Source organism: Mustelus asterias, chromosome 7, assembly GCF_964213995.1.
Source record: "Mustelus asterias chromosome 7, sMusAst1.hap1.1, whole genome shotgun sequence".
Taxonomy (NCBI): Eukaryota; Metazoa; Chordata; class Chondrichthyes; order Carcharhiniformes; family Triakidae; genus Mustelus; species Mustelus asterias.
Genome location: NC_135807.1, coordinates 95,719,858 through 95,745,442, shown reverse-complemented (window position 1 = coordinate 95,745,442; position 25,585 = coordinate 95,719,858). Strand labels below are relative to the sequence as shown.

General features: G+C 42.8%; 1 protein-coding gene and 1 long non-coding RNA gene across 5 annotated transcripts in view; one reads left to right on the top strand and one right to left on the bottom strand.

Moving 5' to 3' along the window:
- Nucleotides 1-20,842, bottom strand: part of deptor (DEP domain containing MTOR-interacting protein) — a 77,503-nt gene extending 56,661 nt beyond the window's left edge. The window contains exons 1-2 of one of the 4 annotated variants that reach the window (XM_078216515.1): nt 20,464-20,842; nt 19,514-19,628 (exon numbers count right to left, since the gene is read on the bottom strand). In XM_078216515.1, coding sequence (XP_078072641.1) covers nt 19,514-19,599 — 86 coding nt within the window. In that variant the 5' untranslated portion in view covers nt 19,600-19,628; nt 20,464-20,842. Of the gene's footprint in view, nt 1-19,513 lie in introns of all 4 variants that reach the window. The other 3 variants (XM_078216518.1, XM_078216516.1, XM_078216517.1) reach the window with 3 other exon arrangements.
- Nucleotides 20,724-25,222, top strand: LOC144495860 (uncharacterized). Its single transcript, XR_013498348.1, has 3 exons — nt 20,724-21,228; nt 22,118-22,276; nt 24,898-25,222. It is a non-coding gene; the product is annotated as an uncharacterized LOC144495860 (long non-coding RNA).
- The last annotated feature ends 363 nt before the right edge of the window (nt 25,223-25,585 follow it).

The window sequence follows — 25,585 nt, the reverse complement described above, 5'->3', positions numbered from 1 at the left end:
AAAGTGCCCCCAATAGAGGTAACTTTGCTGATAAATGGCAAAGCACTAAAAATGAAAGTGGATACAGGGGCCAGGACCACAGTCATGGGGGACAGGCATTGTGCTGTCTTCAAAAAGGGCTCCAACCATTAACATTGAGTGAGATGCCATTTTGTCCACATATACTGGAGACACTGCAGACTTTAGGTGCAGCAACAGTAACCGTGGCATATCAGAACCAGACAGTGAAGCTGCTGGTCTTGGTAATCAAGGGTCACAGATCTTTTTTAATGGGCCATGATTGAAACATACATAGAAACATAGAAACCCTGCAGTACAGAAAGAGGCCATTCGGCCCATCGAGTCTGCACCGACCACAATCCCACCCAGGCCCTACCCCCATATCCCTACATATTTACCCACTAATCCCTCTAACCTACGCATCTCAGGACACTAACGGGCAATTTTTAGCGTGGCCAATCAACCTAACCCGCACATCTTTGGACTGTGGGAGGAAACCAGAGCACCCGGAGGAAACCCACGCAGACACGAGGAGAATGTGCAAACTCCACACAGACAGCGACCCAAGCCAGGAATCGAACCCGGGACCCTGGAGCTGTGAAGCAGCAGTGCTAACCACTGTGCTACCGTGCCGCCACGGTTAAAGCAAATTGGTTAAAGCAAATACGGCTAAACTAGTTGGAAATATTAAACCTGAGGGATGAAGGTTTTCAGGAGTCACTGTATAAATATTCTGAGGATTTCCCAGATTAATTAGGATACATAAGGGGAGCTAAAGCTATAATCTATTTGAATCTGGATGCAAAACCTAAATTACTTCAGGCCCACCTGGTGCCTTACGCCCTTCATCAGAAGGTGGAAACTAAACTCAAGAGGCTGGAAGATTTAGGTATCATAAAGCCCGTACAATTCTCTGAGTGGCAGCAGCAATGTTCTCCATTTTGGAACTGGATTGGACAGTAAGAATTTGTAAGGTTTACAAATTAGCTGTCAATAGAGGAGCACAGATAGACAGGTACCCCATTCCAAGAATTGAAGATCTCTACGCAAAACTAGGAGGTTTAAAGTATAATAAATTGGACCTCAGCCATGCCTATCAGCAGCTGGAGTTGGATGAGGACTCACAAAAGCTGGTGACAATCAACATGCACAAGGGTTTGTACAGGTACACAAGGTTGCCTTTTGGAGTCTCGTCAGCCTGTGCCATTTTCCAGGGTACGATGCGAGTCTCTTACAAGGCACCCCCAATATAATGGTTTACCTGGACAATGTGCTAATCACAGGTACCTCACCTGAAGAACACAGATCCAATCTAGAAGTGTTGAAACAGTTTAAGGAAGCTGAGGTTAAGCTGAAATGGGAGAAATGTACATTTCAATCAGAAGAAATTGCCTATTCAGGGTCGATTCAAAAGGACTACATCCTTTGGAAGAAAAGGTAAAAGCCAACAAGGAAGTCCACAGCTAAAAGCTGTATCCGAGCTGAAATCATTTATTATTATGGCAGAATTATTATTATGGCAGAATTTAAAAAAATGTTTCTACCATCTTAGCCCCACTTTGCCAACTGTTAAAAACACCAAAGATGGAAACGGGGAGAACAACAAAAGGAAGCTTTCACAAAAGAGAAACAGGCTCTGTAGTTGTCTGCCTTATTGCTGCATTTTGACCCAAACAAACCCTTAATAGTAATCTGTAATGCTTCACCGTATATAGAGAGAGCTACATACCAGATGCCTGATGGTGGAGGAAGACCCATTGCCTTTGTTTCAAGAACGTTGCCTGACAAGGAGAGAAAATACTCCCAAAGAGACAAGGAAAGTTTGGCGGTCACCTCTGCGGCCAAGACGTTCCATCAGTATATTTATGGCCAACATTTTACAATAGTCTCAGACCACAAGCTGTTAGGTGTATTCAGGGACGATAAGCCGGCACCTCCAATTGCCTCTGCAAAGGTGCAGAGAAGGGCTCTATTGTTAGCAGCCTATAGTTTATATATTTCAGCATATGTTCAGCTGGAACGCAGATATCACGTACAGATCCACTGAGTAGGTTGCCTTTGCCACAAACAGTAGCATCACCACCGGTTCTTCAAGAGATTATACTGGCACTGCATTTGGTCAAGAATTTCCAGTCTCGACTAAACCACAAAGCTGTGGACAGAAAGAGAGCTGGTATTGGTAAAGTAAAAAAGATGGTCATGCAAGGGTGGTAGTATGAGAAGTCAGAGTTGTTAAAACCACTGTGTGTGTGTGGGGCGGGTGGGGGTGGGGGTGGGGGAGAGACCCAATAGCCACATTATTGGCGAGGACCCTATGGATTGTTCCGGTGGGAAGCTCAGCCATCAGCAGAAGGGCGCATACCACGGTTGAGGAGGGACTCGCATTTGGAGCCAGGGAGTCGCGCTGAAGAGTTGTATTGTAATTTAGTCTGACCTTGTTGTATTTGTTTTATTCTTTATTTGGAAATAAAGCCTATTGTTGATTCAAGTCACATTGAGTTGCCCTTGATCTATTACAAGTTGGAAACAGCGTGTAAAACCAATCCTACTTTGAAAACATTTTACACTTTTGCAGTGTACCAGTATGCAGAGATCTTGAGTATAGTATGTCATGTCACATTGTACAGATTTGTCTGACCCAGGATTGCCCACATTCAATCCCAGTACAATTGTAAATGCTATGCGGATACTCTCTGTTGACTTCCATGGCAGTTAAATGATCAAATGTAAGAATGAGAATGTGGAGGTGCAGCTACTTCCACAAGGTTTTCCAACTGTTTATTGAAGGTCACAATTTTGGCTTGTGCCAATTTCCAACTATTTCACTGCTCGGAAAGTCTATTTTTCTGAAATGAATGGCCAGATTTTTCTAATTAAGGTGGGAATCGGAGTCAGTAGCGATCCCACCTCATGCTCCCAACTCAGTCTCCAGCCTCTTACCGAGTGCACTGATGGCCACATGGGTGAAGTCAGTGATGCCCCTCACTTATGGGAACCCAGCGTTTGCAACAAGTCCAAATGCCATCTAAGTCTGGAAGGCCCCGTTGGTAGGGATTTTGATGCAATCTCTAACATTAGCAAAGTGGGCATCGCAAAATCTTGACGCAGCTGACTATGAAATACAGCAATGATCCACAGCTGAGCCACTGAAATAATTCACACAATTACTTTAACTGCTATTGGCAGGGCCTGGCTATGAGTGGAGAGTGAGCTCCTCACTGACAAGGGACCATCTCCCTGGAGAGTCGCAGTCTTTTTTGGCACTAGTTTTCCAATTTGTCCAGATATCATTGCCAGTTCTGGTAGATCCTGAGCTCTGGGTAAACTCTCTTTCACCTGTGTGGAACTGGTTCTATAGCTATGCAACCTGATGCCCAAGGATGCTTCTTTACTGTGCATGCTGCTGCTACAATGCCTCAATACCCTCTGTGTCTGATGATGAGTTCCATTTCCAAGATAAAACCCTTACTACTTCCCAGGTAATGTCCGAATAGCCTTGTTCAATGCCCCAATTATGTCAGTTGTGTTCCCAGCTCCGGGACATCATCCCTGCCTCTCCACCCCCCAGAGTATGCAATGAAAGCTCAAACTATTCAGATAGTTTCAAAAGCTTTCCTTCCCTGATGACTTGCCTCCATTACTGTTCACACCTCCACCCTACGTGGCATGGTTGCTGAGGACGCCTGATTCCTGGATGCCTCATGAGATATTGCATGGCACCTGAAGTTGGGCCTTTTAGTGTGACCTCAATGAACTGGGTTACTGCTTTAATATGCATGGGTCTGGTTTGCTGACCGCAGCCTTTCCTGTTCTACACAAAATGATGAAGGGTAGAAACGAAGGCAGTGGCTTGCAGCCATGCCACTTGGCAGCCATTTTGTTTGCCATCATGCCTCTGTTTCATCCCAATTAGAGGCCTAAAATTCTGGCCTGAAGGGATTTTTTTTTTGCTGCCCTATCATTTTGACGTAAAATACCAAGTAGTTTCTATAAAACAGACAGAGCAGCTAATTTGGTAAATTAGATCCTGATCAATGTACAATGTAACAATGTGCGTTGCTGTTTGTTAAAAATTCACCAGTGAAGATCATAATATTAGCTGTGATTAGCATATCTTTGGTATCTATGAGGGGCAGTGAGTGCAATTCAGAAAGATGTATTCCCCACTCTCGCCACAATACAATACCTGTACTTCACATACTAACTGGTCAATGCAGTCTGTGTTGTTAACTGAAAATTAAGCTTTGCGGGAAGGGTTATTAATGAGATCATTCTACTACTCCACAGCTTCCATTACACTTTTGTGCCAACTAGGGCAAGGTTACTATTTTTTAAAAATCATAGATTATTGTGGCCAGAGATGCTCCACAACACTAATGTATCTGAATTGTTACCAAAACATTTTAACAGCAGTATGTCTAGTTTCTTCAAGGATTTTTCAATAGAAGTCACTTCAGGGATGCTGCAATGATGAAACAATTTTGCCTTGCGATAAAAACTCTTCTTCCCCAATAGAAGGAACCAGATTAGGTAAAGTGTATTTTATTTTTAGCCATTTCCCAAACACAATTAAATCGAAGCAGAACAAAAGGGATTATGTTTTGCTCCGAACAATCTCAAAGTAGTTCTCAACTGATGAGATGGTTCTGCTGCCTTGCTGATGACTTCATGGATTGTGAGCCTCTGTATTTTAACCAAGTGCATTTTTTCTGTCAAGTCCCACAAATTGAAAACGCTTCGATCATTTGAGCAGAAGTGAGTGGCAGGGAAGGGGAAGAGGAGTGAGGCAGTCATAGCTATTGCAAGTTTTTTTCAGCCCAGTGAAAGACCAAAGAAGGAGAGCAGAAGTGGAATGAAAAAGGGAAAGAAAGGGGGACTTGCATTTGCATAGCTCCAGTTGACGAGCTATAAATATTCCAGAAAAGATACACTGAATGACTGCAACAATCCCTTCTATTGAAATGCTCTCCGATTTGCTATTAAGAGAGATTAGTTGGTTTGAAATGAAAAGCTCAGAGTAAACACGTGGGACATAAAGGACTTGGATGTTTAAAACAAAGTCTAAAGATATATATGTAAATAGCCTGGACTTGGGTATCGGAAGTACATTTTCAAAGATTTGTGGATTATATAAAGTTTGGCAACATAGAAATCAGTGAGGATATCAGGCTACAAGAGGACACAGACTGGTGAAATGGGTAGATAGGGCAGGTGCAATTTACTGCAGTTAAGTATGAAGTGAAAAACATTGGAGGTTAGAATAGTGAGGGGGACCTCGAAAACTTATAAAACGCTAACAGAATTAGACAGGGTAGATCCAGAGGGTGATGGAAACAGATTCCATATGAACTTCAAAGGCAATTAGACATGCACATGAGGAGAAATAATTTGCAGAATTATGGGGAAAAGGCTGGGAGGATTAAATTGTAATTGCTTAATGCTCCCTCCACCCACATTGTCTGTATCTTTAAGATCTGGTTGGCTGTAGGGATTCGCATTCTAATCAGTATTCTGTAACTTGATTTTGTGTCTCTGTGCCCTGTTTGAGAGCAGATTTCCACTCCATCTGACGAAGGAGCAGCGCTCCGAAAACTAATGGTATTTGCTACCAAATAAACCTGTTGGACTTTAACCTGGTGTTGTTAAAACTCTTACTGTGTTCACCCCAGTCCAACGCCGGCATCTCCACATCAGAATTAAATTGGGCAGCTTTTTCCCAAGAGTGGCACAAGCATAGTCAGCCAAGTGGTTTCTATTTGTGCTGTAAGATATAGAGTAATAGTAACTCCTTCCACAAATGCCCAGAGGAGAGAAGAGGGTGAAGAATTGAAGCAAGGAGCAGTAGCTCTGTCCTGGTGCTCTTGTATAGAGTTAATTATGTAAAGAAAGTACTTTGAAGAAAATGGGGGGGGGGGGGGTTTCCAGAAAAAATTCTAAGTTTCGATTTTGCGTAAAATCTGGAGTAAATCCCGCTGTTTTTTTCAGCGGGAGTTTCCAAATGAATCACCCACACTCTGTGCACTGCAGAGTGCCTCAGCATGAATCACGCTGAAAATCAGGAGGCAGGGCCTATTCCCGCTGGAGAGGCCAGCAGCATAACACTGAGCAGGCCACTGCACATGCGCTGATCCGTCAGCGCGATATCACTGGCCAGACCCGCGACCCCCGCATCACCGGCCATGCGAACACCCCCCGACCCCACCCGGCCCGATTGCTGGCTCCCCGAACATGCCCGGCTAGCAGCAACCACCCCCCTCACACCGATCTCCCAATCCCCCAATCACCCCCACCACTACCAGCAGCCCCGACCCCCCCCTCAGCAAGCTAACCACCCACACCGCCCCCCCCCCCCCCCCATCCCAATGGGCAGACCCAATTGCTGGCCTCCCTCCCTGTCACTCAGCTTGAGTGCAGAGTGGCAGCGGGACCCCTCACCCCCCAACGAACATCCCCCACAGGCTCCGCCCCCATTAGGCCCCGCTCCCTTGCCCAGTGCCAAGGTGTCTCCACTGGACATTGGCACTTTGCCTGATAGGCAGTGCCAGGGTACCCAGGTTGGCACTGCCAAGGTGGCAATGCCCAGGGGGCACCCCCAGCACCCGACCCACTGAGGGGCCTCGATGGCCCCCTTTCACGCCAGTGGAGTTGGGCTGCCAGCTCCCGCAAATGGCGAGCTATACTAAACCCTGGACAAGCGAACCACTCCTGCCGGGGGGAGGGGGGTGGGTGGAGAAGCTAGTGGGCCCGGAGATTTGAGTCCAGGGCTCGCGAATGGGATTTAAATTGCATGGAAATCAGAATGTGCATGAATTTTTCAGCTCTGCACCGATTTCTGGCACAGAGCTCACTGCGCTGGAAATCACGGAGGCTATGGCACCCCGTGGGGAGCCCGTGAAAAGGCTTCCGCTTGAGTCTCCTGGCGTACTGCGCTACAAAAGCAGCGCAGCGGAATGGGAGAATCGCCCCCAAGATCTTTGACTCCAGCTAATTTCTTATTCAGAGTAAGAAAGCAATCATCTTCCAAGATCACCCAACCACTGCGGCACGGTAGCGCAGTGGTTAGCACTGCTGCTTCACAGCTCCAGGGTCTCAGGTTCGATTCCCGGCTCGGGTCACTGTCTGTGTGGAGTTTGCACATTCTCCTCGTGTCTGCGTGGGTTTCCTCCGGGTGCTTCGGTTTCCTCCCACAATCCAAAGATGTGCGGGTTAGGTTGATTGGCCAGGTTAAAAATTGCCCCTTAGATGTGTAGTTTAGAGGGCTTAGCGGGTAAAACATGTGGGGGTAGGGCCTGGGTGGGATTGTGGTCGGTGCAGACTCGATGGGCCGAATGGCCTCCTTCTGCACTGTAGGGTTTCTATGATTTCTATGATGAATAACAGATGGTGGCAGCAGTGACTACACCCACGGAGAAACATGAAGTAGAATTTAGAACCGTAAACAGCCTGAGAAGGCCCAGCATCAGCAGTGAGCAGCAGGTGAAGGACATAGAGACATAGTTGGTAAATTGCATCAGAGAAGGAAACCATGGGTTCATCCCAGTGACTAAGACAGAAAGCAACACAGGAAATGGGAACCTTGACTCAGGGTGAGCAATGACTTCTATCCTACCTCTCCCAGAATCAATCCAGAATGTAGAGGACCCCAGACAGGCTGCACAATGGCAAAACTGGAGAAGGTGTTTCACTTCTTACGAAATGCTTTCTGTCTTGCAAGTAATAATAACAAGGAACAGTGTTAGTACCTTCTTATACGCTGTCGATAGCATTGCAGACGGCATGCTAATCAGGCAGGGATTGAACGAGGAGTCAGTCTCCCCCAAGAGGGCCAGAGAATGAGAGAGAATCACGCAGCCTCATTCCCGCACACCAACAGATATTCATAGCAGCTCACATAATAGGTGGGAGTGAGTGAGCACCTCAAGACTGGCAGTGAGCCAAACACAGACTCTTACCCCCTCACACTCCTAACAGTCATCTTCTTTCATTACTTTTTAAAAAAATATTATCAATTTATTGATTTGACACTGCTTTATTTTTACTCAGCGATTTGTTTTTTCTTTATACTCAACATTTTTATTAAATCATCTATCTTTCCAAAAACACACAGCTAAGATCAAATGTAGTATTTGTTCTTACCTGTTGAAAACATACATTACTCTCAACATTGCTACTGAGTATGTGTGTAAGGAGCTATGTTATAATGATGTCACTCACAGAGAGGTATGAGAAGAATCTGAGAGAGGAGCAGTAGTGCCATCCTGATGTTCTGTGATCTTTTATTTACATTATTAACGATATACAAGTATCTTGAAAGAAGTACCTTGAAGAAAAGATCTTTGCCTCGAGTCAGATGTCTTCCTAAGAGTAAGGCACCAATCACCTTCCAAGACAACCCAACAATACTAGATAAGATTCCACAATATCCTAACTCAACGTGTGGTTATTTTCATGATGCAGACGATCTTAATTAGATCACTGACTCAGTTTAATATCCAAATTTGCTACTCATGGAATAATTGTTACAAAAGCCAGATTTACCTTAAAATCAAAATCAGAGGTCAGGAACTCCAAGTCCCAGCAGCCCTCAGGTTTCTGCACAGGTGCAGACCCAGGCCAGTAAGCACATGCACAGTTCTGTATTAAGTTATTTGGGCTCAGCGTGTTTCGGGTCATGTGGCTGGGAGTGGCATGCTATTGAAAACATTGTCTCAGGCAGAGTTCCTAGAAGCAGAGTCCCAGACAGAGGACAAGGACAGGGAGAGATCGCAGTTAAGTTGAAAGTAGGAAAAGGGCTGCAAGTCGCAGACTAAGTGAGGAGGGATCAGGAGAAGCTCAGGTGACTGAAGTGGGCTCAGGAGAAACCCTGAAGATCCAAAAAGGCAGCAGAAGGTTAGTCACTCCATGCTGCCGTCTGTTGGGATGAAGGTACTCATTTGGAACAGCAGTGTTCTGCTCAGAGTGGTCGAAGAGCTGAAGTTGTACTTGTAAGGTGGTGCTTAACAGAATTTAATAAATATATTAAGCATCGCAATTAACAAAATTAGTGGTTCAACCTCATTTATAACTTGAGCTGGACTGCTGTGAATTATTCTGGGATTTGTATAGGATTAAGTTAAGGACACCAGCAAATAAGACACTTTGGGCCCGATTTTACCATTTGGAGTCTAAGGGCCGGATCCAGGCGTAATGCTGATCTGAGCCCGGAATCCTCTTTGTAGCGCGCCCATATGCTTTTTGCTGGCTCCAGTCCGATCCGCACAGTGGGCAGGGCTTAGCACTGGCGGAACGATCGGAGCTCTGAACTGCGTATGCGCAGTTCGAAAAAAAATCTAAAGCAGCGCGCCCGGGCAGAGAGGGGGGGGGGGGGGGGGGGGAGAGGATGGGGGTGGGGGGAGGATGGACTTGGGAGAATCTTGCAAACTAACCTGCCGGGGTGGTTAGCGGGGGGGTCTGCGAAGGATGGTCAAGGAGAGTGAGCTTCGGAGGTTCCCCTGCAGAATAGAAATCCGCTTTGGATTTTTATTCTGCAGGTCGCTTACAGCGCAGATCCGGAACAGACCAGAAGACGGTAAAGTGGGATTTGGCGGTAGAGTTGGGCACGTGGTTCATTAAGTCGATTTAAATGCATGCTAATACATTTAAATGGTCGGGCCGCGCGATTCGGGCGCGGACTGGACCTGCGCCCGAATCGGGTGTCGGTAAAGCCGCGATCTGCTTGGATTCGGGTGCAGATCGCGTTAAAGGCCCGACGCTACCGCGATTTCGCACCCAAAAACGGGCGCAAATTTTTGGTAAAATCAGGCCCTTTGTCTGAAAACTATGAAGATAATTGAAAGTTTCATCTCTAGTGTGGGTAAGGCAAGTGTGGAAATAGAAGCATGCACATTGTAATGGACTAAATTATTGCTCTCCCATTTTAATTTAACGTCTGTTTCTGATATCTTGGAAAACCCTTGGGTCCATGACGAGTTAGTTTTGACAAAAATGGACATTGAATGAAAATAGTTGTTCAGCCAACTTACAACAGCAATGGTTGCAATTTTATGGGAATAAGATACAACTGCCACACAGATGGATCTTTGGCCAGAAATCTAGCAACATATAGCACAGGCCAAGAATTGAAAATGCAAATCTTTGTGGTCTATATGGCTCAATGCTACACCACACAGTACCATTATTCACTTAACTATCTGGGAAGAAAAAGCAAAAATTATGAGTTTTTTATGCTTTTTGTATACAACTCACATGGAAGTAATCTCAATAAGTAGATGGGTTACATTGTTAATAAAATGCTATGCTCGGTGTCCAATCTTAAGGGTGTGTCATTAAAAATCATTCATGAAATATTTGCTTGTTTAATTTGTATACTGTACACTGTATCTTGAAGTATTATAGTAAAAGTAAGCAGAGTTTTAAGACAAAGGATAATACATCGAATTAGCCGCACCATTATTGCAATTAAATGCAGGTTATAACAGAGGACTTATTTAAATTCCTATGGTTCAGCTGACTATTCAAGTTCCCCCCTTATTGATCAAGCTTCTCATGCTTTCTTCCTCATGTGTTTATCTAAGTTCTTTTGAAATGCATCTATTCCTTTTAGTAGCATTTTTACCCAAAGTGTGATAATAATATGGAAAGTGGATTTTCCTGAACTCCCCATTCAATTTATTATTGACTTTGCATCTTTAGCTTTAGTTTTGGATTTCCCACAAATGTAATGATTTTCTTCAAGTCCACCATATCATTACCTTTCATTACCTGAAAGACCTCTATACGCTCACCCCTCAGTCTTGACTTTTCTCAAGAAAAAAGCTTTCCTGACAGTTACAATCTCTCAGTTCTGATATTATCCTTGTAAATGTTGTTCTCCGATGCCCCAAAAACCTTTTCATAATATGAAGACTTGAACTGTGCACATAACTCCAGGGGTGGAATTTTACAGACCCTCCCACTGACAGCAGTCTTGCTAAAGTCAATGGACTTCTGAACAGCTCTTCGCATTTCAAATTCTGCCAAGTGTATGCCAACTAAGGTTTGATGCAAGTGTAAATGAACTACAATTTTATCCCTCTAGAAATGAATCTTGTGAGGCACAGTAGTGCAGTGGTTAGCACTGCTGTCTCTCAGTGCCAGGTACCAGGGTTCAATTCCAGCCTCGGTGTCTGCCTGTGTGAAATTTGCACATTCTCCCCATGTCTGTGTGGGTTTTCTCTGGGTGCTCTGGTTTCCTTCCAAAATCTGAAGACGTGCAGATTAGGTGGATTGGCCACACTAAATTGACCCTTTGTGCGCGAGTGTAGTTATGCATGATGTACAGTAGTGTCCTTCAAGCTATATGTCCTGGGCGATAGACTAGTGATTTTTTTCCTGAAATAATTAGCTATAGAAACAGACAGAAAGTCTGACCTGTGCACCGTCAGGGAGTGGAAAGGTTGAGAGAAATGAATCCCAATGCTTGATTTTCTTTTATTATGGCCTTATTAATCCGTGGTCATACTTTCTGTGATTTTTGTATATGCACCTTTATTTCCCTATTTGTCAGTTTGATGAGCTACCCCTAACCCCACTTGGATTAGATTCTCTCTGGTCGTGCCAGCTTGCAACCCAATCTATTATCTGTCCCCTAACTCCGCATGTTCTGGCCTTAATGATAAACCTACACAGCGCTAGCTCATCAGAGATCTTTTGAAAATCCGAATAGATTACATTTACTGCATTACCCATGCTTACTCTTGGTTACTTCAAGAAGTCAGTAAGGATGTTCACTCATGACTTTTGAAATCCACGCTGAATACTTCCATTTTCAGTTTTTACCTTTCCTACCACTGTTACCTCTCCCCTGAATTCTTTTAAAATGTGTGGATGCAATCCATTGAAACCAAAAGGTTTATCTTTTCCAAGTATTTTAGTTTATCAATTACCTCCTCCATTTTAACTTAATATCTTTTTATGACCATCAGGGCTACTTTCAAGTAGAATTAGACAATTTCTCAGCTGAAATAGACAATACCTGCAGCCAATTTGTAATTCATTAGATGAGATGGATGTCCAGATTTAGTAGTGTTGGTCAGGGGAGAATGTTAACAAGGGCAATGGGAGAGCTCCCTTATTTCCTAAAATACTGGCGTAGGATCGTTTTTGGTGCAATGAACAGCGATTTCTCGCCTCAACAGAAAAATGTTGCTACAGTCCCCACCATATATAGCTGGCACATTTGTGCAAATGTAACTCATCTGCTATATGCAAAGGCCAATGTAACCTGACAGACTCAATCCTGAAACTGGAAGGCAACGCAGTTCGGGACCGTGCTATTGTTATGGACTAAGAATCTCCTGGCCAATATCCGGGTTACGTTCTATCAGTTTACATCTATCCATTTAACTTGCATTGCTTTGCAATATCAACAGAAAATAGAATCCTGACAAGTGTTGTCATAGTCACTTTACCACAATTTAATGATGTTTTCATGCCTTTTGAAAAGACTTGTGGATGATTGTTTTTAATTTATTTGCCTGGACCCAGCCAAAAGCATGACAATTTTTGATGATATTTAATATACAATGCAATTCTGAGGGAGGTTTAATTTAAATGGAAAAATCTAAACATTTGAATGCAGACAAATGGTAAAACCACAATATCTTGAGGAAGCGCAGTAATTCAATTTCAGATGTGTACAATTTGAATATCAGAAAGACCAATTAGAATGAAAAAAATTAGTGAGCAAACTATTTCTATCCCAAATACATGGAGTACTTAAGGTGCTATAAATGTCCGTTTTCTTGCTGATGTCAATGCCAGTGGTTAAAGAGTTATCATTTTAAGGCTGGTACAGATAATGTTCAGTTGAAATATGAATGTGCTACTAAAATTTCTTGTGAATCTGCAGTTGCAGGTGAGAGGCACCGCTGCTATTCTTGATCATTATTCAGTGACCCTGTTTGAAAGTGCATGAATGGGTGAAAATGTGAGCCGAGAATAGGACTATGTTTAGTTGCAATGCCATTGACATGCAACCTGCCAACAGTTACCGCTGACTTGGCAGGAAAGTTATTTACTCCCCGTGGTTTTTACACTTTGGCAGTAACATTGCAAAAAGTGGCGAACACCATGGCATTACTCATTGCAACTTAGAGGATACTCTTTTATCAATAATATATATGGTAGTGTACAGCTCGAAGTTCAACTTTATCACAATGTCCAATTGCTGCACATTTCCAAGGCCATAAAGAGGCCAATTGTTCCTACAAATAACACATAGTCAGAGGCCAGAGAATAACAGGAAGTGGCTCTTCATTACAAGTGTGGTATTAAAATTTGCAAGTTACCAGTGTGATACCTGAATTATGAATACATCTCAAAATAATCTGAAAATTTTGAGTCATGACTGTTACAGTCTTGAGAGAATTAAAAGACAGTCTGACTGTGCTGTCAGTAGAAACCTTGCACCAGAGTTATATGTTCCCTTTTTAAAATCAGTCTAGCTGAATGTGCATGAAGTGCGTCGCTTATGTAAGTCAGCAACTACATCAAGACTCATATTAAGGTTACTTTGTCAAGGTCACTCAAAGTCATTTTGTCCCTGCTGGGACAGGGAGATCACCATCAGGAAAACTCTATTTTCTCCCTAAGTTGCTGGAGAAATGGGGAAAAGATACACATTAAAATTGGATAAGCCCTATAGTACAAGCTCCAACATGAAGGATGGTCACTCCCTTGAAGGCTGCTAGCACTTGTCATGTCTTACCTCAAGGCAAAGTGACAGAAGTTACAATAATTTTGAACGTCCACCTATTTACATATATAATCCAGGACACATTTACTTGGAATGACTGTAGCTTAAATGTCTCTAACTTTTTCTATTTCTGATGAAAGGTCATCAATCTGAAATGTTAATTGCTTCTCTCTCCACAGAAGCTGAATATTTCAAGCAGTGTTGATGTTTGATATTTCCAGCATCCACTATATTTACCTTGCAGAGTTAAAACTGGTAATGATTGGGACTTTAATACCAACATTACACAGCATATGCCAACAATATTCCCGCCAGGTACGCAGAACAATGTAGAATGGTTTTTGGCCATTTAAAGTTATCTCTAACCTATTTTGTTACTTCTGCTAGAGAGGCACATTTACTGTCAGTGACAATAAATGATGCTTCAAGGGATTTACACAAGGATGTTGTTAACCATGTAAATTCATTAAAGAAAACAGATTTGTACACTGACTGCTTATTGAACATTCAACAATGATAGCTGTCAGAATGTTTCCTAGGCAAGACAGTTGAAGCCAAAACACCAAGTGTTTTGAAAAGAAAGCTTGATATTAGAAAATTGAAGAACTGAAGGGAGGAATTTTAGCCCAACACCTATTTTACTTTGTGCTTCTGGTATGTTTATTTATATTACAGAGATACTAACCATCCCTCCTTAAAATAATCCACAAGTATGAAACAATAAGTTACTTTAAAACTGAGCAATTTAGCTTAGCCCTGCAAGAGGCAAAAGGTAATGAATGGCAGCAGACATAAAAGATTTTAGTATCATGAACTTGACAAACTGGGTAAGGCAGAGAGTTGACTGCACTGATATTGCCTCTGAAATCATGAAAACTAAACCTATTAATTTGTGGAATGCACATTATGTGCCATGTGAGAACTTCAGAATGCTCCTCACATCCTGGAGAACCACACACAAAGTGTCATCAACTGGAGCAGCTCCAACTCCACATTTCAGAGCTTGAGCAACAGCTAACATCACTACATGCACCTGTGGGAGAGAGAGCTATTGAACAGCACATATCTGGATTTAGTCACCTCATGGCTCAAAGGCAGTGAGAAAATGGGTGACTGCCAGACAGTCAAGGAGAAGCAGGCAGGTATGCTGGGGAGTGAAGCCATAGTCAAGTCCATGTCACTACAGGGTAGCTCAGTTGTACAGGGGAGGGCCAGAGAAAGATTGAGAACGAATGAGATAAAAGATAAAATCTGCAACATCAGATGTGAACCCAATATATCTCCTCCCTAGTGCCAGGATCAAGGATGTCACAAAGCAACAGAGATCCAGAGAGATAGAACTGGGAACATTTAGGGAATAGTGATCATAGTATCATAATCTTTAGGTTAGATATGAAGGACAAGGAGTAATCCTGTATAAAAATACAATTTGCCTGGGTCAATTTCAGTGGACCCAGATAAACTGGAATCAAAGATTGGCAGGTAAAACTGTAAACAGAACAATCAGCTGCCTTTAAAGAAAATATGGCTTGGGTACCATTAAAGTATGTTTCCAACAGGGGGAAAGATAGGGCCAGTAAAATCAGAGCTCTCTGGGAAATAAAAGAGATAGAAAGATGAAGCTGAAAAAGCTTTGGTATGACAGGTTGTTAACACAAGTGAGAACTGGGTGGAAAATAGAATGTTCAGGGAGAAGCTAAAAAAGAAAAGAGAAACAGAAGAGACTGTAAGCTAAGATAGAAGGGAACCTAAAAGTCTTCTATACACTATTATATAGTATGGGTAGTAGAAGTGTGATAGGAGAGGCAGCCAATTAGGGAACAAAAAGGGGATCTACACATGGAGGCTGAGGAAATGACTAACATAATAAGTGAATACTCTGCTTCTATCTTCAACAAGGACTAAGATGTTGTTGGAGTTATATGAAAGAGGAGGCCATTGAGATACTGGATGGGCTAAAATTTATTGAAAAGGAGGTATTCAAAGCATTGTCCTTAAAGTTGATAAGTCACAAGGACTGAATCAAGTGAGTCCAAGGATACTAAAGCAATAAAGGGAGGAAACTGCAATGGCCCTAGCCATAATCTTCCAACCCTCCTTAGGACACGCGGTGGTTCTAGAAGACCGGAGAACTGCAAACGTTAGGCATTTGTTAAAAAAAAAGAGTGTTCGGATAAATCCATTAACCACAAGCCAATCAATTTAACTTTAGTGGTGGAGAAGCTTTTAAAAACAATAATATGGGACAAAATTAACAGCCTCTGGGACAAGAGTGAATTAATTCATGAAAGACAGCAAAGATTGGTTAAATGAGTCAAGCACAATTTGCCCTTTATTGAATTTTGATCAGGTAATAGAGATGATTGATGAGGGTAATTAATTTGATATGATGTACACGGACTTTCAAAGGCATTTGATAAAGTGTTATTTTATAGGTTTGCCAGCAAATTTGAAGCCTATGGAATAAAAAGGTTAGTAGCAGCCTGGATGTGAAACAGGATGGAGGTAGGTGTAAAGTGGAGTTCCCCAGGAGGTGGTATGAGGACCGATGCCTTTCTTGGTATATATTGACATAGACTTGGGTATAAAGGACATAAATTCAAATTTTGCAGATGATACATAAATTGGGACATATTGTAAATTGTGAGGAAGGTAGTGATAAACTCCAAGAGGACATTGGCAGACAGGTGTAACAATTGGACGCGTGGCAGATGTCATTTAGTGCAAAGAAGTCCGAAGTGACACATTTTGGTAGGAAGAACAAGGAGAGGCAATAAAAAATAAAGCATACAATTTGGAAGAGGGTGCAGGAACAGGAAGGCCTGGGGGGTAGGTGTACACAAATCATTGAAGGTAATACTGCACAGAGAAAGTGGTTAAAAAGTCGAGAGGATGCTGGATTTTATAAATAGAGGGGCTATAGTAGGAAAGCAAGAAAATTATGATGAATCTTTATAAAACACTGGTTCAACTTCAACTGAAGTACTGCATCCAGTTCTGGGCACTATACTTTAGGAAGGATGTGAAGGCATTGGAGAGGATGCAGAAAAGATTTACAAAAATGGTTCCAGGGATGAGGGACTTCAGTTATGTAGATAGATTGGAGAAGCTGGGGTTGACCTCTTAGAGAAGGTCAGGAGGAAATATGACAGAAATATTTAAAATCTTGAGGGGCCTAGACAGGGTAAAGAGAAACTGTTTGCATTGGCGGAAGTGTCAACGCTAGAGGATGTGAATAATATGAAATGCAGAAAAAAACAATAGTAGTATGAGAATGTTTTTTTACACAGTGAGTGGCAAGATCTGGAATGCACTGTCTGAGAGCATGGTCAAGGTATATTCAATCACAGCTTTCAAACAGGAAGGAAAAAATCTTCAAGGTTGGGAGGGAAAGGCAAGTGAGTAGGAGTAGCAGAATTGCTCTTGAAATAAACTGGCCTCACCAGGACAAAAGACCTTCTGCTGTACAATAACCATTCCATATGTTGTACTGTAGTTACATGAATTCCTTATAATTACAAAAATAGTACAAGTTTGACTGCATGAAAATATGCTATTTTCAATAAATATATTTAGTCAACATTTTCCACAAGCAAAAAAGTTAGTAAAAACATACTGGGTAGCTTGTTATTAGCTCACAGTTAAATCTACTATCTAAATTTAGTCATTAACAGCATCAAATTTAAATCTATCTGAATTATCCAGAAAAAAATACACATAAATTAAGGTGGCAACTTCATTGAATGCTTCCCTCTTCTCCAGTGCCAGTATCATCTGGTCTCGTACTAAAGCAACTATGAGGGGTGGCTAGTGCTATAGAGAATTTAGGAAAAGAGGACACAAACTTGAAATTGGAAAATTGGTGTATGAGATCACATTATATAGAGATTCAATTAAGCATGAGGAGGTAACTAAGTGTGTTGATGAAGGTAGGGCAGTTGATGTCATATACATGGATTTTAGTGAGGCGTTTGATAAGGTCCCCCATGGTCGGCTTATGATGAAAGTAAGGAGGTGTGGGATAGAGGGAAAGTTGGCCGATTGGATAGGTAACTGGCTGTCTGATCGAAGACAGAGGGTGGTGGTCGATGGAAAATTTTCGGACTGGAGGCAGGTTGCTAGCGGAGTGCCACAGGGATCAGTGCTTGGTCCTCTGCTCTTTGTGATTTTTATTAATGACTTAGAGGAGGGGGCTGAAGGGTGGATCAGTAAATTTGCTGATGACACCAAGATTGGTGGAGTAGTGGATGAGGTGGAGGGCTGTTGTAGGCTGCAAAGAGACATAGATCGGATGCAAAGCTGGGCTGAAAAATGGCAAATGGAGTTTAACCCTGATAAATGTGAGGTGATTAATTTTGGTAGGACTAATTTAAATGTGGATTACAGGGTCAAAGGTAGGGTTCTGAAGACTGTGGAGGAACAGAGAGATCTTGGGGTCCATATCCACAGATCTCTAAAGGTTGCCACTCAAGTGGATAGAGCTGTGAAGAAGGCCTATAGTGTGTTAGCTTTTATTAACAGGGGGTTGGAGTTTAAGAGCCGTGGGGTTATGCTGCAACTGTACAGGACCTTGGTGAGACCACATTTGGAATATTGTGTGCAGTTCTGTTCACCTCACTATAAGAAGGATGTGGAAGCGCTGGAAAGAGTGCAGAGGAGATTTACCAGGATGCTGCCTGGTTTGGAGGGTAGGTCTTATGAGGAAAGGTTGAGGGAGCTAGGGCTGTTCTCTCTGGAGCGGAGGAGGCTGAGGGGAGACTTAATAGAAGTTTATAAAATGATGAAGGGGATAGATAGAGTGAACGTTCAAAGACTATTTCCTCGGGTGGATGGAGCTATTACAAGGGGGCATAACTATAGGGTTCATGGTGGGAGATATAGGAAGGATATCAGAGGTAGGTTCTTTACGCAGAGAGAGTGGTTGGGGTGTGGAATGGACTGCCTGCAGTGATAGTGGAGTCAGACACTTTAGGAACATTTAAGCGGTTATTGGATAGGCACATGGAGCACACCAGGATGATAGGGAGTGGGATAGCTTGATCTTGGTTTCAGATAAAGCTCAGCACAACATCGTGGGCCGAAGGGCCTGTTCTGTGCTGTACTGTTCTATGCCCTGCTGCAAATATATATTTTTAAGGCAGGGTCAAATTTTAGTATTCCAGTTAGGAGTATCAAATGCTTTTTGTTTACGTTGATTTGCAGGTCTATTTAAAAGGAGTCACTGTGGTGGTAAAGGTTTGTAGAGAGTGCTATTACTGTTAAGAAAAAAAAATCGATCAAAAAACTGAGGGGATTAAAAAAGGATATATTTCTATTCCTAAACAAAATGGGCAATTCCTTAATTGCGTATTTGCATAGATGGGAAATCACTTTCAAGTCACCGACTAATTACAAAATGTTATATTTGGCGCTTATGTAAATAAAAATGGCAATTTTACTTTAAGGTAAAAGCCCTATGCTGCAGAGATCACTGATTAAAGTGAGTTTTCCTTAGAATTTCTGAATTTAAAAACAGGAAAGTAGGTTTTAATTTTTGTAGTCAGTAAATTACCCTCGTGCTAAAGACAGTAAGCACAACCTTTTACCCCAAGTACACTCCACGGAAGCAAAACATCCCGGTTGTAATCTGCACCACACTTAGGGGAAAGGCAGACAAAACACTGACGGTAAGAATCAGCCAGTGAATCAACAGTAGCTAGCTACAATCAAAACCCATTCTCCCTCATTGTGGAAGGATGGATAAGATACAGGAAAGCATCCACAAACCAGCAATCCTACCTTAGCTGCTCCCCAGTGATTAAAACCTCGGCCATGTGCTCAAGATCAGCAGTTTTCTTCTGCATCGCGTTCCCGACCCCTTCCATTTCGAGGAATGTTTCCAGGAATGCAGCGCCTTGTGGAGAAGAGAAGAAAAACTGTTTGCTGTGCTCCAGGCTGAAGAGAGCTTCCGACCCCCGGACACACCAGAAGCTTTGTTGCCAACGTTGCCACCGCTAAATGGCTTCAATGACCAGAACACTCCTCAATCGCACAGTTAAAGTTACAATGTGGCGGGTTGCCGTTTTCATGGGATTGCCAAATAAATACTCATGGTGTCTTTGTTGCAGAATGACATTAAAAAACACTGGAACCAATGTTTACATACACACCAACAAAGAGAGCCACGCCACACGTTTCTCAGAGCTGCACCAAGCCGTCATTTTCGCGTAAACACCCGTGAAACCTCATTAACCCTGCACCGTCCAGAATCCACCCATTCTCCTCTCAAGCAGGATCTGAGCAGGAATAACTTTCCTCAATCGCGGCCTGTTAGTGCAGATCTGCTTTAAAATTTCCACAGCTCACACAGCCTGCTCTGAGGAAATGTTGATCAAACTGCTTGCCTAATGGCAGAGTCTGGGGACAATGACAAAAGACACACATAAACACAGCCGCTCCGCTCTAATTAATGCGCACTGGTGAATCTTTCCAGTCTGACTTTGGCGATCAAGCTTCACATTCCAAAAGGCAACACTCTCCGCATGCAAATGTCTTAATCGTTATATTTTCCCCAGAAGTCCTGGAAATAATATTTCTGCGGCAGTTCGCAGGGTGACACTGAAACACCCAGAACAGATTCACTCCTTCTGCTGCCCCCCTCTCCTCAACTGAAGCGGCAGTAAGCACACACACACACCAGGATATCGCCTCATGTCACTTCATTCAGAGACACGGCTCTGCTCCCTTACCTCCTGAAGGAAATGGGGCTTGCAGTCTCCTGGTCACCCCACCACCCACAAATCTAAGTTTCCAAGCTGTGTTGCCCTCACATCCCCCTCACTCCCCCGCACACTCCCTCTTTCTCCTCTCTCCACTGACACACTCACGCTCTCTATCTCCCCTCACACACTCCACCTCTCTCTCCCTCCCCCTCTCTCCCCTCACACACTCCACCTCCCCCTCTCTCCCCTCACACACTCCACCTCTCTCCCTCCCCCTCTCTCCCCTCACACACTCCCTCTCTCTATCCTCTCTCCCCTCACACACTCCCTCTCTCTCTCCTCTCTCCCCTCACACTCCCTCTCTCTCTCCCCTCACACTCCCTCTCTCTCTCCCCTCACACACTCCCCCTCTCTCTCTCCCCTCACACACTCCCCCTCTCTCTCTCCCCTCACACTCCCTCTCTCTCCTCACACACTCCCTCTCTCTCCCCTCACACTCCCTCTCTCTCTCTCCTCTCACACTCCCTCTCTCTATCCTCTCTCCCCTCACACACTCCCTCTCTCAGTGTGTGCATCGTCCATTCCAGCAGTTTCAATCCGAGCCGCAACTTGGTGCCGTCCCGGGAAATGCGTCAGGCGCTGAGGGCGGAATGGGAGCTTTCGGAGCGCCAGTTTGCGGTTCCCGTTCAGTGCTCAATCCACCTGGCTGCTCAACAAGGAATTTAACATCTAACCCAACAGACTGTGAAGTGTGGGTCCAACACCGCTAGGAAACAACTCTCTACTCGAGCAGTATGTCGCCACAGACATCAGCCTGTATTAATGTTTACAAATCCACCTGAAAGCTTCGCTCTGTGTTTCTGTCCACAGATGCTGCCAGACCTGCTGAGTATTTCCAGTATTTTTTATTTCAGACTTGCAGTATCTTTGCTATTGAGTGATGCTAAATATGTTTAGAAGATTCTATTGCTGCTTGGTTTGCACAATCATTAGAGATTGTGGGTAGAATTGGTTTAGGGACTGAATATGTGTGGGTTTATTTCCTTCATAGAATTGGTTTAGGGGCTGTATAGATGTGGGTTAATTTCCTCCAATTTTCACCCTTCTTTAATATGACACTGACCTTGGTTGGAGGTGCCGGTAGCCCCTGGACTTTGGTACCTCACCAATTTGAATTTGAGTTCGTCCAGAATCTTGCCTAACATGCAACACTGTGCTCATTGACCTCCCTTAGTTCCTCGTCCAAAACCATGCCGAATTCAAAATCTCAGCTGTCATGGTCTAGCCCCCGCACCCCCCCCCCCCCCCAAATAACTCTGCAAGCAATTCTGGCCTTGTCCCTCTCTAACAGCCTTTGCCCCAACATTGGTGGCTATGCCTTCAGTTGTATAGAACGTAATCTCTCAAATTTCATCCAAGTTTTTCACCTTTTCATTTTTACCACCTCATTTAAAATGCTCCATAAAACTTACCGATTTAAGATTCTTGGCAACTGTCCTAATGCCTCATTCTTTGACTCAGCAACAGCTTTAATCTAAGATTGCTCCAGTGAAATGGTTGGGACATTTTACCACATTAAAGACTTTATATAAGTGTCAGTTGTTGGTGTTATCTGTTCAACCGTGGAAAGAATTGGCTCACTCACTTTACACATGTTCCTTTACTTTCACTCTCCACCTAGGAACACTGAGGGAGGAAATTGTGGGTCCCCTTGCAGAGATATTTGAATCATCGACAGCCACATGTGAGGTGCCTGAAGATTGGAAGGTAGCAAATGTGCCTTTGTTAAGAACGGCTGCAAGGAAAAGCCTGGGAACTACAGACTTAACATCTGCAGTGGGTAAGTTGTTAGAAGGTATTCTGAGAGACAGGATCTCCAGGCATTTAGAGAGGCAAGGACTGATTAGGGACAGTCAGCTTTGTGAGTGGAAAATCATGTCTCACGAATTTGATTTTTGAAGGGGTAACCAAGAAGATAGATGAGGGCAGTGCAGTCGACGTTGTCTACATGGACTTTAGTAAGGCCTTTGACAGGGTACCACGTGATAGGTTGTTGAATAAGGTTAGATTTCCCGGGATCCAGAGTGAGGTAGCCAATTAGATACAAAATTGGCTTGATGGCAGAAGACAGAGGATGGTTGTAGTGTGTTGTTTTTCAAACTGGAGGCCTGTGACCAGCGATGTGCCTCAGGAATTGGTGCTGGGTCCACAGTTATTTGTCATTTATATTAATGATTTGGATGAGAATATAGGAGGCATGATTAGTAAGTTTGCAGATGACACCAAGATTGGTGGCATTGTGGACAGTGGCACAGTGAAGGTTATCTAGGATTGCAACGGATTTGATCAATTGGGCCATAGGCTGATGAATGGCAGGTGGAGTTTAATTTAAATGCAAGGTGATGCATTTTGGTATATTGAACCAGGGCAGGACTTACTCAGTTAATGGTAGGGTGTTGGGGAAAGTTATAGAACAAAGAGATCTAGGGATACAGGTTCATAGCTCCTTGAAAGTGGAGTCACAGGTAGACAGAGTGGTGAAGAAGGCATTCAGCATGCTTGGTTTCATTGGTCAGAACATTGAATATAGGAGTTGGGACATCTTGTTGAAGTTGTACAAGACATTGGTAAGGCCACTCTTTGATTTGATTTATTATTGTCACATGTATTAGTAGACAGTGAGAAGTATTGTTTCTTGCGCACTATACAGACAAAGCATATAATTAGACAATTCATAGAGAAGGAAAGGAGAAAGTGCACAATGTAGTGTTACAGTCATAGCTAGGGTGTAGAGAATAATCAACTTAATGTGAGATAGATCCATTCAAAAGTCTGATGACAGCAGGGAAGTCTAAGGATTGCCAAATCTGTAAGAGATTGAATGAAAGCATTAGAGAGTTTAAAAGAATTAGAATGAAGTTTTAGAAGCATAGAATGAGAGTAAAAGATAGAATTAGAAAATATGCTTTTCACACAGCTTGCAAGTAGTCACCTCGCTCCAGCGCCACTTGGAATACTGTGTACCATTCTGGTCACCCTATCATAGAAAGGATATTATTAAACTAGAAAGAGTGCTGAAAAGATTTACTAGGATGCTACTAGGACTTGAGTTATAAAGAGAGGCTGGATAGACTGGGACATTTTTCCCTGGAGCGAAGGAGACTTAGGGGTGATCTTATAGAGGTCTATAAAATAATGAGGCATATAGATCAGCTAGATAGTCAATATCTTTTCCCAAAGGTAGGGGAGTCTAAAACCAGAGGGCAGAGTTTTAAGGTGAGAGGGGAGAGATACAAAAGGGTCCAGAGGGACAATTTTTTCACACACTGGGAGATGAGTGTCTAGAACAGGCTGCCAGTGGTAGTAGTAAAGGCGGGTACAATTTCGTCTTTTAAAAAATGAGAAAGTAGAATATCAGTAAAGGGCTAACACAGAAAATATGGGTTAGCATGGCTTGACAGGGGTAGAGAGGACAGCATGACTTGCATTAAATGAAAGCATACAAAGAATGGAATGCTTTGGGGGAAAAAAGCTACAACCACATAAGTAATTTAATTATGGGTGTAAATGTATTCAGGTAAAGACCTATTGGGTAAACAAGATAGGAAATCCATCGTATTGAGGAATATGATTAGATCTGTACAGAATTAATATACTCATCTGATTAGGTCTGTATAAAAGAAAGCTGATGTAATTAGATCTGTACAGACTTGAATATACTTGTATGATCTGTATAAAAGACGACTGTAACAAAACAACTTTGAGCAGATCATTCTGATCACTCCCAATGGGTATTGTAAGCGCAAAATAAAGTAATATTGTGTGGATTTGCCACGATGTTGGTTGTTCTTTAAAAATGTTCTTTAACGAAAGCATTTAGACAGTTACATGGGTAAGATTGGTATAGAGGGATATGGGCCAAACGCGGGCAATTGGGACTAGCCTAATGGTAAAAACTGGACGACATAGACAAGTTGGGCCCAAAGAGCCTGTCACCATGCTGTAAACCTCTATGACTCTAACTCAACGTATATAAGGCCTTTGATCTGTTTGGCTCAGTCCCATGTCTCATATTGCACCTGCTCAAGGGGAGACAAGTGCATATTGGAAAAAGAATAATAAATGGAAAATGAACACTGTAGAAGAGTCATATGGACTCAAAACGTTAACTCAGTTTCTCTCTCCATAGATGCTGCCAGACCTGCTGAGTTTATCCAGCATTTTATGTTTTTATTTGAAATTATTAAAACTTGGCAACCAATATCATCATGAGTTGTGATGATACTGTGCTATTTTGCTATATTTTGTGTTTAAGGTGGGGTTGCTTTAAGAGGAAGTGTTTTGTTACAAGAGTCGATTTGTCTGGTAAACAGGCTGCAGATGTTAAGAATGCTAGGAATGTGTTACTTTGTAGAGTTAATTGACCTTTTGTTTATTTACATTCTTCTGGCATTTGACTAGGTATGCAGAGTCATGTGGTTAATGGGCAGAGCTAAGCTTAAAGGAACAAAGCAGTTTCATTTTCATTTTGAATTACAAGCAGTTGCTGCCTAGGCTGCTAGAAGAAAGCGGTGTCTCTCTCTCTCTCTTCAAAGGATTTCTGAAAGCTCCAAGCCTGATAACCTAAGTCGAAGCATGTATGATTGTGTTTTGCTAATAATTTTAAAGAGGGGTTTAAACTCATAGTGATAAGTTACCAGTTAAAAATTGTGTCTTGTCATATTTAAGTATTGTTCAATTCATTTGTAATAACCAAACTGTGTTCTTAAATAAAGTCTGCTTTGCTAAAAGCTTCCTGGTTTGTCAGTAGAAATGTGCCTGGAGTGAAAGATCTTATCCTCACACTCGTGGACTGCAGCGATTCAAGAAGACAGTAGATGCTGGCCAGCCAATGATGTCCATGTCCCACAAATGAATAATTAAAAAACAATGCCAAAACAGAAAATATTTGGGGTCCAGTCTGGCTTCAATATATACCTTGGGGTTTCTGATCTGCTACTCTAACAGAGTAATTCAACGAGCTATGATATTACTAGAAATCAACTGTCTATATATTGTCAAAATGATTATCTCCACTCCCCACCCCCACCATCCCCTTTTCACTAAACTTTCAGTTTTGTTAACTGAGTAAAACCTAAGTTTTTGCCAG